General features: G+C 39.8%; 3 protein-coding genes across 3 annotated transcripts; 2 read left to right on the forward strand and 1 right to left on the reverse strand.

Moving 5' to 3' along the window:
* Positions 1-1,488: 1,488 nt before the first annotated feature.
* On the reverse strand, positions 1,489-2,355 carry LOC147317700 (uncharacterized). Its single transcript, XM_086313027.1, has one exon. The coding sequence runs from the start codon at positions 2,353-2,355 to the stop codon at positions 1,489-1,491; it is 867 nt and encodes a 288-aa protein (XP_086169153.1).
* Positions 2,356-6,912: 4,557 nt separating this feature from the next.
* LOC147317701 (uncharacterized) lies at positions 6,913-7,779 on the forward strand. Its single transcript, XM_086312949.1, has one exon. It carries the CDS (start codon positions 6,913-6,915, stop codon positions 7,777-7,779), a length of 867 nt encoding a protein of 288 aa, XP_086169075.1.
* Positions 7,780-10,262: 2,483 nt separating this feature from the next.
* LOC147317702 (uncharacterized) lies at positions 10,263-11,165 on the forward strand. The gene has a single exon (XM_086312951.1). It carries the CDS (start codon positions 10,263-10,265, stop codon positions 11,163-11,165), a length of 903 nt encoding a protein of 300 aa, XP_086169077.1.
* Positions 11,166-13,092: the final 1,927 nt, after the last annotated feature.

Genomic DNA, 13,092 nt, shown 5'->3' on the forward strand with positions numbered 1-13,092 from the left:
ATTTTTAAATAAAGACAACGTAGCTTAAATTTGTGTAAATACCCGTTTTTGCAGTTATCTTAATTCATTTATTTATTGTTTTGTTTAATGGGACTGTGATGCCTGGTGACAGAACTGGCTTAATGATTTCAAAATATATATATATGAAAGCAAGTGAAAAGCAGAAAGAGAGGTTCAGAAACTGGACCAGATGTGCGGAAGTGTTGCGATACGCAGGCTCCTCCTCTTAGCAAAGAGAACCAGGCTTCTTATTGCCTCACTGATAGATTTCACTGAAACACGACTTATTCAGAATAGTTGAAGAGTATGCAGATGTTAATAATGAAAATCTTAAAACCGCATTAGCTGCAAGGGGTTGCATCCTCTCGGAATCATTCGCCGTTTCCCAAGTAAAACCTTTTGTGTTTATGTGCTTAAATTGAGCCGGTCACATTCCGTGGAAGTCGGCATTATGGCGGCGTGCCAAAGGCCACTTCTGACACTGTGTGGTTGCCGCGGAAACTGCATACTCAGCGCGAGGGGTTACGTAATCAAGGTGCTCTTACGTGCTCCACGTAAACACAGGTAGAAGATTCCCAGCAAATGTGTGTGTGTGTGTGTGTGTGTGTGTGTGTGTGTGTGTGTGTGTGTGTGTGTGTGTGTGTGTGTGTGTGTGTGTGTGTGTGTGTGTGTGTGAAAACTGTTTAAAATCTGCTAGAACTCTTCTATCCCAGCCTACGTTCACTGGAAATGTACATAAGAAATCATTTATCAGGCGGACTACAGTTTGTGTTATGCGGTGTTGGATCGTTTGCCCAGCTATGTTTGTAATCTAAGAAATGTAGAAATTACTAATTATTGTTTGAAAATTAAATTAAAACTTTGTTGATAATTTAAATAAACTTACAAGATTCTGCCACACTTTACTTTGTAATTGTTTATTCAGTTGGGCTATTAAAAAACTAGAGTCGAAACACATTACTTGCACTGGAAGACCATTTTCATTGTGAAACAACATCTTCCAAGAATGTGTCGCATTTTACAGTTGATTTCCTTTCACAGTGGAGAAAATAATACATTTTTAACAGTTTGCCTGCCGTGGCATGTTGACATCCATCCATTTAGAAATGATCCAACTCTTAGGAGGAACTCGGTGTACAGAAGGACTAAATTTTACTTGTTATTAACAGAGGAGGAACTAGAATTTTTTTTCACTCTATAAACATGATGAGGACTTTCAATCAAGAGCCAACAAGAAGAAGAAAAACATGTCTAAAACATAAAATGTCACAGTTCATACATTTATACCAGTAAGCCCCGAAAAGTGATAGATAATTAGAGGAGCATTCAAAGTAACGGCTTACATATTGACAGAAAACAACAATTCAAATAAAACTGGTTCTATGTGCATCCTTTCTGGCCTCAGGTGTGAGCCCTATCGCGAAAAGCATGTTTGAATGGCACTGTATAATTTCTTAATGAGCTGACTCGTGAAACACAACCGGCCTCTCACCTTTTCCCACGGCAGGGTCTCCACACTTTGCCGAGCAGCGTTGCCCTGAGCGCAGAGCACCCTCTAATGTACAGAATGGGGGTCAGGGCAGCATTAACTCGGGGCAAAATGCGAATAGGGTCAGTGCCCTCATTTTTAAAGGTATAACAGGTCGTGCCAATGAAATTACAAATGATAATATGACAAAATATAGGAAGCCAAGTCCCCAAGAAGAACACCACAACCACCAGTATGAGATACACCGACGAACGCTTGCTGTCTCTCTCCTCGGAGGGCTGCTCCCTCTCCAGCTGAAACCTGGCAATGATGAACAATCGGATATTGAGCACTATCATTATGATAACTAGGAATATGTTCGCGACAAAAGTGCCAAAGCCTGTGACCTGTTTGGCAACACCGACAGTGACCAGGTTCTGCACAGCGACGATTAAGAAAGCGTAGGCCCAGTAGGCAACGATGACCATCACGGTCCTGTTTCGGGTCATGCGCTGGGAGTATTTAAAGGGGGACAAGATGGCGTGGTATCTGTCCGCCTGCGCGGCCAGGATAGCCATGAAAGACAGTCCTAGAAATGTGGGAGCAATGTAAAAGGTTCTCGTGGGGGAGTCATAGACATCCCTCACATCGAGAACACCAACATAATAATAAGACACTCCCGTACAAATGTCACTGAGGCAAGTGCTCAGCATGTACATGAAGCGGTTCTCGCTGCGCAAAGCTGTGTTCAGCAGGATGGAGAGAAACACAGACACGTTGAGGAAAATGATGGTTGCAGCCAAGAAAACGCTGAAAAGGAACATCAACACGTTGCCAAAGTTCGTGAGGGGCAGCGCGAGAGTCAAAGGGCGGCTGGTGTTTCTCATCAGGGCGGATGACAAATGCTGGCAGTATTGCAGCTGTGCCCGAACAGCACAGTGGGGTTACTTCAAGCCCGATTTATGTAGCAAGCACAGTCAGTCTAAGAAGAAGACGTCAACCTGAGTGACTTCAACTCCCAAGGAGAGCAAGCCCACAAGGCTTTCATGAAAAATAGATAGATATTATAGGTTATGTAAAAGAGAAATAAATAATCAAATTTAGCAAACCACCCTTTTACAGAACAGTTCATGAACAGCTGATCCTACATTTTATAGATATATAAATACATATTCTATAAATACATAGATGTATATATATATATACAAGTAAGATGTAAGGCCTTTTTGCATTTCCTGAGTGCAACTTTAAGATTAGAGAGGTTTAAAAAAAAAAACTAGTAGTACGTCCACTAAATATTTAGTGATATAATTCTTATTTTTACGTCGTCTTTCTTTACTGGAACTTCAGCTGTAGCTGTAAATTTGTCTGTAAATCTACGTCTGTTTCTTTAGGTTTATATTCCAGGGCACAGAACAGAAACTAGAAAGCAACATAGTGAACTCTTCCAATGTTAAATCTTCTGCTTTGCAACCATGGGTCAACCGGGGGGAAAAAATGATATATATTTTTTAAAATTGTTAGTTGTAATAAAAAGAATCTCTCTTGCTCTTATCTCAGCTACAACTATCCTCTCTAAAGAAAGGCCCTAAAAGCGCATTCCTGCTTACTTATCAGTGCATCTGAAACAAAGACACTGATAAGAACTCAAACTGATGTTTTAAAGATTACCTTACCAGCTGATGGTTTCAAAGAAAAGTGTGGTGGTTCAAAGGTTAATACAGCAACATGTTTATTGCTCCCCCTTGTGGCTAAAAGTCCGATATTACAGGCTGGTGTTTCTTGGTCGGATGATGCAGCCGCAGACGACAGACGTCATAGGCTTATGCCTACATAAAGACTAAAAGTTAGCAAATAATTAAAAATAAAAACAAATAAAAACAGATTTTATGTAGGGAGACCGGGGATAGTTGTAATGTGGGTCAGTTGTAGCACTTCCAATTTCTGCAATCAGGGCTAAGTTTCAGATGATGTGATTCATCCTGTACATGCCCAATTCAGGTCTTCTATCACATGTGAAAAATGAGCACATTTTGGCAAACAAAGACAATTTAAGAAGAAAGAAAGTAATTTGCATGCCAAAAAGTAAGTTGTTTTTTGTTTTGTTTTTTTACTTTATTTGCAATTTCTAATAGCATTATCTGCATTATGTTATTTGTATGTCTATGGGGATTTATTCCGTGTAGGTCTTTAGTGCTAATGTTTTAGCCGTTGGCTGTAATGTTTGCTAGGTCATGGCTATAGGAGTCTGGGTCAGTTGTAACAGCAACAGTCTGGGTTAGTTGTAACAATAATGCAAATGTTACTACTTACCACACTATTACTTTAACTTATTAAACAAGTTGGGGCAACGACATCAGCAGAGAGAGGTTCACTGGTCATTTTGTATATGCGTTTGATGCCATTGGCAACACAATTCTTCCAATGTTTGTGTTCCGACGCATACGTTATGCAGACCACTTTGTCAGAGATGGGCCAGTAGGAAGTATTGGTAGTGGAAATAAATCATGATGGGTGCAAGAAATAGACTTCCTGATTTTTCTGAAGCACTTTGCAAACCACACCAAGGTCAGCCATGAAAAAAAAGTAATTGGACATCATGGACATCTCAGTGGAATTGCGATGCTGGTGCACAACTACATTTTTTCAGCTTCACTGTTATGTTCAAACGTTGGTGCAAGAGTTATAGGTTACAATGCCCACTGAGCCAATGAGGCCAAACTCAAGAAAGACCAACCAAAATTTATGAGATATTCAGTTTCTGAAAATTCCATAATTAGTCTTTTTTTGGGGGTTGGAATATGTTCAAAAGTTAGATTTCTGCAGTCACACACACACACATAGCTACGTAAATAGTTCTAAGTGCATGATTGTGTTGAATAAAAAAGATTACATGTTAAAATTTTGTCAGTATCCTTATTTCATTGTGTTACATTTCACCCCAGGATATGTTACAACTAACCCAGACTATGGGGTTAGTTGTAACATTTCACTCTTTGTGTTTGAGACCATACCATGCAATGAGTAACTGTGCTGCAGAGAAAATACTGTACTATTTAATAGCAGAGACATGTAAATACTTTGCATTACATTTTAAATCCACTACCTTAAAAGAGCTCCAAGCTACAGACAGAAATGTCAAAAATGTTACAACAATCCCCGGTCTCCCCTAAACTCCAACTTTTAAAAGTTTGGATTAAAAGCAATTACAAAGTTTCTTCCAGTTTTTGCGTCCATGTTGTACTCTATAAACTAGGAGTATTGTTTTGTCGCTAGTCAAAACGTCTGGGTTAATTGCAGTGAAAAGCATGTAACAAATTTCCAGGGGCTCCCAACAGGTGACCGTTGGAGGCCCCTGTAGTGTGCCAGCATGGAGTAGGCAAATAAAAGAATAACATAAAGTATTTCTGACAGATTGAACAAAATTTACCAGGCCACATTTGAACACCAGGTAGTGCTTTTTCTATTGTCGAAGCCACAGACTACAAACTATAAGTCCCTGCTAGTGTGTTATGGCGATAACTGCGGGAGCTATCCAGGGTACTCAGGATTTCATTATCATTATAAGCACCAGAGATTTAAATGATTCTTTCGGGAGCTGAGTTTATTGAACACTGGCAGCATGTGGGTGGAAGTCGTGGGCAAGAGAAGTGTGCCCGTTCTTTAACAACTGCATATAATTAGTAGATATCAGAGAGAAGGATGTATATTTTTTGTCGCATAAACTCTTCCTAATCTGAGACTGAATCTGTGAGGCTTCATTTATTCCTTTAAGCCCACACTACTGTGGCGACTCATTCTCCATCTAGAACTTATCTTCTGAGAGTGGAGGCATTATCAGGATATGCATCTATGTAACTGTACTGTACTTAAGTCTACTTTGTATAGTGCTTGAAGATGTTGGCAGGTGGAAATGGGCTCAGTTTGAACTGCGGGGAACCACCACTTTGCGGGGGTTTCCGTTTGCATGCCAAAAAAGTGATGTCTAATGTTTCCTTTTGCTGGTACACAAGCTGTAGTAAACAAGATTGACGAAGGTGTGCAAGATATGACTTGTTTTTAAGTATCTTTATGACGTCGTCGTACCCACTCAGTGTTCTACATTATAATCAGATTAGCCACTTAAAAGATTTTTGCAGAACAGACTGTGTTACATCCCCACGATGAAGGTCTAGGGGTGTGTGTGGGGACTGGTAACAAATGGGTCCAGAACAGAATGAAAGGAGAACAGACAGAGGTGTTTAGTAAATAAAATAGTTTTTATTATAGATAAACTTAACATAAAGAGCCAGCAACGCCGTTTTACCAATAACACTAGAAAAAGAAAAAGGTTGCAACAACAAAGAACACAACAACCAAACAAAAAGCTCCACACCACGAGGAGGCACTTCCAGGGGCCCACAAGCTCACCCTGTCACTAGCAGCAGCTAGCTTTACTGCTGCCGAGGCCCACAAGCCCACACTACTCATATGTAGCAGCTACACTGCACACTTCTTCCACAACTCCACACCACAGGCAGGACAATCACACACCTAGAACACAAAGCGGAGACACCAGAGAAAACCACCCTCCTACATACAGTTCATCCCCAGCTTATATGACCTCAGAGAGGCCATTGCTGACTGGGCCCAGATGGTAAATGAGGCCAATGAGCAGCAGCTGTGTCCTGGGGAGAGGAGCAAGAGAGGAAGAGAAGGAGAGAAAACACCATAACCACACAAGGGCAGTTTCAGGAGGCCCAGCTAGGGCCGTAACAGACTGTGTTGTGTTTGTTGCTGTTTCTGCTGCCCTCTGAGACTGATCTTGAAAAAGACATTTTTAATGTAAACGAGACTTGCTCAAAAGTGCAGCTTCTATACCTTATGACAGGAATGTTCTTTCTGCTTGAAGAGGACTTTATATCATAAGTGTTTGACCAATTAAATGCCAACAAGAAATTTACAACAGCTTAAATACAGGAAGCCACTTTTTGGCATACTTTAGGTTTAAACACAATGAGTACCAACTAAAAAAGTGCTGCAGAATGCTAAAAAGTTCAGGCGAAGTTAATATAAATGATAATAAATACAATTTTTTCAGAAATATTATGAACAAACATAGCTGAGTATTGTGAAATGTTAAGTTGGCCTTTTGAACAAAGGAGATAAAATATTTTATTTATGGATCACCGAGATGAAAGGTTATGGCAGCAAGCCCCAAACAGCAAAAGCTACAAATTTGACCAAAAGCTAAGGATCCATTTCTATTTTTTTTAACACAAAATATAAAATTATTCTTGTGATTAGGCCTATCTTATCGATTCCACAAAGTAAGTAAGTAAGTTCAAAAACGTCACTTAACCCATGTCAGAGCCACCAAGCCTCCAGAGATCAGAAAGTTTGAGCAGCATCGTTTGTTGGACCTATAAATATAATGAGTGCTCGACTTCTTGTGGAGCTCCAGGATGCTCTACAACGCCACGGTCATCCTGTCAGTGGATTTCAACAGTCCGGAAGACTTCCTCATCTTCACCTTCCACATTGTTTTCGCCACGTGTGCCGTGCTTGTAGCCGGCTCGGTGATCATCGGGATCACCTCCACTCCATATCTTCGAGCCCAGAACCGCTTCGTGTTCATGCTGAACACGAGCATCAGCGACACTCTGACCGGCTTCTCCGTCTACTATCTGGGGCTCTTTGACGTCCAAGAGGGCTATCCCTCGAGGAATGGGACATACTACATTTTGCCATCTTTTTTAGGTGTCAATGTGTTAACCTTCCTCTTTGCTCAGTTTGACCGCTACTTTGCCGTTTGCCATCCGTTCTTTTACAGTCGCTACATAACGAGATCCGTTGTCATTGTAATCTGTGCTTTCTGCTGGATTCACACATACTTTATTCTCACTGTGCAGAACTTGGTGCCCATCTCAAAGGCGGCTCAAATAAACGCGTTTGGTGTGATGACTCTACAGGTTATAGTGCTCGTTAAAGTGCTCATGACAATTAAACTGTACATCATAGCCAGGAGTCACGTTGTGAGAGAGGCGCCTAGTGCCGAGCGAGACAACAAGAAGGAATCACTGCGCATCATTGTGTTTGTGGTTATCTGCTTCTTGGCGCTGTGGTGTCCCTCGTTTGTCAATATCATTGTGAGGCAGTTGACTAGAGAAGGTCTCAGGTTTAGGAATGAAGCCACTAACGTGTTCGCCACGATGGCACGCTTAAACGCGCTGGTAACCCCTGCGGTGTACATCTGGGGCAGCCCTGCGCTTCGGAGGGCCGTGTGGAGAACGGTGTGGTGGATGTTCTGTCCCAGGCGCAGTGCAAGGTAAGACGCGGTCCAAGTGTTACGTAGAATTACCGTATTATGTCAAACAATATGCTGCTTGTGAATAAAAAGACATTTTATCCCTTATCTCCCCTTCTTCGCACCGGCACCCTACCTCTCTCCCGCTTTCTCCCCCCTCTCTCTCTTGCAGGATTGACTTTAACTCTGATGGGATGACAAGCAAAATAAGGCAGCCAACATCAGCATCATCATAAGTTATAATAAGGATAAAATACTAAGAGCCCATCTGATGGGAAACATGTTGCGGTCACTTTTGAGTTTATGCGTTTTCTCAGTCTCAGTGTTTTGATTTTTCAGACAAAACATAACGAAGCTGGGTTCCTGTTCTCTTGTTCTGATTCAACTATGTCATAAAAATGAAACTGCTGTGATTAGATATCCTAAACTAGACAGACTGCCACAGAGCAGTCTATCAAGTTTAGGATAAAGCGTTTAATTTCTATATTTAAAATCTTTGTATTATTTGTTTGTTTGTTTTTACTTATTACTCGCAGTACGCACATTTATCTTTTTATTGACCGGCATTTGGGATCAGACTGCAAAGGTCTTTGGTCAGTTGTAAGCTACACATCGAATAAACCTTGTCTTGTATCTACAGCCAAAAAGATGGACTCCACTAAAACCTCTGTAGCAAAAAAATAACTTTCACAATCTAATCGTTTAAACTCGAGGCTATAACAGCAGAAAATGTACAACAAGATCCGAATAATCTTTAGGTTTAGTTCATTGATATTTGGATGGAATTCAGCATTTCCGACTGGATCCAGCTTCCTGTTCACTGGTGCAGCACATTCAGCACCACGTTCAGCGTCTTGGCGCTGACACCCGTAGGTTCAGCACCAAGGATAGCCCCATAGCCTAGTTTTGTTTTTAAGTCATGGCAGTGATCCCGATGCTAAACTTTAACTATATTTAGACACAATAAATTAATATTACAAACGTATATTTCGTGGTCAGTTGACCACGAAAGGAAAGGGAAGTCTTTATCACATATGACAATAAGTTTCATCGGACACGTTTTCGTGGTTGTTTTTTATCAACACATGACAACTTAAATGTGTCAACGCTGGCGGACTGAGAGAAATAGAGTGAAAAAGATTGAATTATTTTATTGTATTGTTTTAAAAATGATAAATATAATGTTCGCATTAAACATCTCAAAAACTGAATTTTAAGTTGTGCACTTTAAATGTGCACTCAATATGAACTTGTAAAAAATAACTGCAGTTTGTACAGTTTGGATACACGTTTTGTATTTGAAATAAATTATTTCAAGGCAGATATTTTAAGTATCTGTGTCCTGCTATTTTCACTTTAATATTATAACATTTATTCCTAGATAATCCTTAAATGCTTGTTAATATCGAAGTGGCACAACGTTCGTGGTGAATATGTTTTTCATTAGTGTAAATGAAAAAAAAAACTGTGATATAGATACAGTTATGGAAGCAACTGGGTTGACTCAGCTCACTTAAACATACAATAAAGCTTTCTTTACATACAGTAGCAGTAATCTTCTCAGGAATAAATAGCAACGGTAAGTTTGTCAGTAAAACTGATACAGTTTATTATATGATAGCGGACATTTTGGAGTCTTTTTCGTTTGTTTATTGATGTTCTTTAAAGAGTATTGAAGGGACACTTGTCCCATCTGTCAGGCTTTCTGAATAATACGATAATAATAAGAAGAATTCAATTCATTGACATTTTGTCTTTTTGAATTTCCGCTAGGAGACCTCAGGAAAAGTGTATAGCACCAAATAGCTGTGGATAGTTCAAATTTACCAAGCCCCTCTCATTCATATGCATTTACCAAGTGATTTACTTTACAATATATGAACTGACTTTACTGACTTGATTCTTGATTCTTGACTGTTAGTCTGTAGATGTCCACAAGAGGATGATGTATTGCTGGATTTTTCTATATTTTACTGATTATTTCTGTAACACAAAATGTTTAAAAAAATGTAAACACTTTGCAAGCCAATATTTATGACTTCTTAAAAGCCAAACGAGTGGCATGAATGTCCAATATAAATAAATGATTCACATATTTCTCTGTCCCGTGCTTGCGTTAGAATGTATTTGCATATCTTGGCGACCTTATAGTTCCCTTTTTCTTCCTTTTTCTGATCAATTTTCTTGTGTGCCAACTACTGCTGAGAAATGACCGACTATATGCGTTTTTAAAAATTCAAAGTCTCCTAAATCCATGCTTTCTGTCAACTGTTTTGTCAAAAAACAAATAGCAAAATGCAGTTTATAAAGGGACGTATGTTGGGTGTAATTGAAAAAACTGAACAAGATACGATGTTTGTCGTGTCAGTTAAAATAAACAAATATGATTTAACAGGATTGAAACGTGAGATTAAGCCATGCCTCCTGGGAGATACAGTTTGGCTTTAGCGCAGTGTCTTATTGAGCAGCTCTATAAAAATGTTGTTGTCGGTATGCGTCTCTGACACAATGCTGCTCACCAACATCACTGATTCTCTGACTGCAGGAGTGCCTCTGTCGGTAGACTTCAGCCATCCTGTGGATTATCTCATTTTCATTTTTCAGATTTTATTTGCCACAACTGTTGTTTTCGTAGCAGGACCTATAGTCATTACCATTTTTGCCACCAAAGAGCTCCGCCGACAGAACAGGTTTATTTTCATGCTGAACACCAGCATCTGTGACACGCTCATCGGGTTTTCAGTGTACTATGTCGGTTTGTTTGATGTTCAAGAGGGATATCCATCCAGAAATGGAACTTATAACATGTTAAACTATCTCCTTGGGGTAAATTTAATAACATTTTTGTTCGCGCAATTTGACCGCTATATTGCCGTTTGTCATCCTTTCACTTACTCTCGCTTCATTACGAGGGGCGTGGTGATTTCTGCAAACATCTATTGCTGGCTTTATGTCTATTCTCAGGCGGTTATTTCGATTTTCTTGCCCTTTTCCAAAGCAACACAGCTGTACGTGTTTGGTACCCTAACCTTTCAAATCATAGTGTTCACCAAAGTGGTCATGACTATTAAACTGTATGTTGTTGCCAGGTACCAGCTGGAAAGAGACCCCCCTAGTGCAGAGAAAGAAAGCACCAAGGAATCATTAAGAATAATCGTTTTTGTTGTCATAACCTTCTTATTGTTGTGGTGTCCCTCCTTCATTAACATCGTCCTCAGACTGGTTGTAGGGAGAGGGCTGATATTTAGGAATGATGCTACTAATCTTTTCGCCATCATGGCTCGATTTAATGCCTTGTGCACGCCGGCCGTGTACCTGTGGGGGAGTCCCTCTTTAAGGAAAGCCACGCTGAGGACGGTGTGGAGCAGACTGTGCCCAAAATGCAATAGCAGAAAAATCTTGTTTCAATGAAACAAGTAAAAATACACCTCATCTCATTCATAATGCTTGAGCCAGCCTATTGAATAAAAACAAAATGTTTAAATAAATCGCCACTATTTTTTTTAAAATTTTCATTAAGGTTAAAGAATCTATTTTTATGAAGGTCAAATTTTTTTTACTGTAGCGTTTCTTATTTTGCTCAGGTGACACAGTTGACTGAGATGCGAATATTCACATTTTCTTCGTTTATGATCAACTTTCTGTGTTTTCTAACATGTTTCTGTATTTAATACCTTCTCATTATAAACAGTCTTAGAAATTTTGAAATGTATAAACTCTGATTATTTTTGTCTTCTCATTGGAAGCACGGGGACTCCATACCAGTCGTCTGAAATAAATAATTACACTAATGTGAGCTTTTTTTCTGCAGCGGGGTTTGTCTCGTTTGTTTCGAATCCTTAGCTTAGTTTGTTTGGTCAACTCTTGGGCTCCGAGTAGCTACTGCATGAATGAATAATGAAAGGCAATACTGTGATGACTGTCGCCATTTCTTCCTTTCTCTTTCTTTCAGCATTAGATCTGAACTGAAATAAACATGTGAGTCTTTCATGCTGCGGGTGTAGAAACGACATAATATGCAGAGCGGGTAGATTAAATTGTTCATATCATGTTCAAGTGAAGTAAGTCAATAATATAGCAATGTTAAATATAATGTTAAGTAATATGAAGACAACATGTATTTTAGTGACGTATCTAAGTGATTATCTTACTGGGGTAAAAGCTATTGAATAGTGTTGAAAAAAAATGACAAAATTGCGAAGGATTAAAATATTCCAAGAGCTCAACTTTCTTCATCTAAACATGTTTCAATCACGTTTTATCAGCACAAAATGCACAGGTTTATTGTGTGTTGATTTAACTCAGTTGTTTAAGTTTCTGCCAAATCAAAATATTTGTGTGCAACCAATGTCCACTATTGAATCAAGTAAATCTAACATGGCCTTTTTTTTCAGTGTAGTTGTAGTGACGATTCCATTGTCCAAATAAACATCCAACAACCTAAAATCAACAAGCCACTGCTGTGCTGTGTTAATATTTTTTACTCAGGAAAAAGAAGTCCAATGTCCAAAGCTTGAAGGTTGCGTTGCACGGTTCATTTACCCAGTTTGGCTAAACAAAAGATCATTTTTTGTTGTTTCCTGGTGCTTCTCCTGCTCTGGTAAAAAAAACAAAAACAAACATAGGCCCACCCCAGTGCATGCTGGTCCTATACCAGTCCCTTTACTTATAGGGCTTTGGAGCGTGATGTCACGGGGGTGGGCGTGGAAAGGATTTTGGCCCGATCCGCCATTTTGGGGGTCTAGCGCAAGTGAAAAGGGAGCGAAGGCACACACAACAGCCATGGTTCGTATTTGCTGTGTGGTCGGCTGCAATGTTCGATCGCACGACCAGCAAGAAAATAAGCTTGAAAATGGTTTATCTTTTCATTCTTTCCCAACCTGGAAGCAACATGAGGCAGCTCGTGTATCGATGTTAGCAAACGAAGGCGTCCAGCCTGGATAGCAGCTGTGAGACGAGCTCCAGTTCTCTTCCATCTCCAAATATCTGTTGGTGCTCCAGACAGTTTCATTCCGGTAAGTTCTAAATATGTTCATATCACTCTTTATAGCCTATTAGTTTCATTTTCAATGCACTCTGAGCTCATAGCAAATTAGAACAAACATCCTACTGAGTGATTTTGCAGAACTACCGTCTATTTATAGAGTTGCTAATTATTTGGCATTATTGCAGCAAACCAGCCTATGAAATGGATGAAACATCGTGACTGGGTCCCAGCGCTACACGAGGGACCTGCTTCAAACAAACCACCATGCCAATCAGATTACTTCTTCCATGTGAGGGTGAAGAGGTGACCCTCCTGGATAAGATGGTGAAGGTTTGCTGCGTTTGGTGAACA

Source organism: Aulonocara sp. 'chitande type north' Nkhata Bay, linkage group LG12 (assembly GCF_057382095.1).
Source record: "Aulonocara sp. 'chitande type north' Nkhata Bay isolate Kocher_YH1m ecotype deep benthic linkage group LG12, A_spYH_male_GT1.1, whole genome shotgun sequence".
NCBI classification, from domain to species: domain Eukaryota; kingdom Metazoa; phylum Chordata; class Actinopteri; order Cichliformes; family Cichlidae; genus Aulonocara; species Aulonocara sp. 'chitande type north' Nkhata Bay.

Bases quoted from the DNA above. Each gene is read 5' to 3' on its own strand.
- LOC147317700 (XM_086313027.1), bottom strand. From the start codon at position 2,355: ATGAGAAACACCAGCCGCCCTTTGACTCTCGCGCTGCCCCTCACGAAC.
- LOC147317701 (XM_086312949.1), top strand. From the start codon at position 6,913: ATGCTCTACAACGCCACGGTCATCCTGTCAGTGGATTTCAACAGTCCG.
- LOC147317702 (XM_086312951.1), top strand. From the start codon at position 10,263: ATGCTGCTCACCAACATCACTGATTCTCTGACTGCAGGAGTGCCTCTG.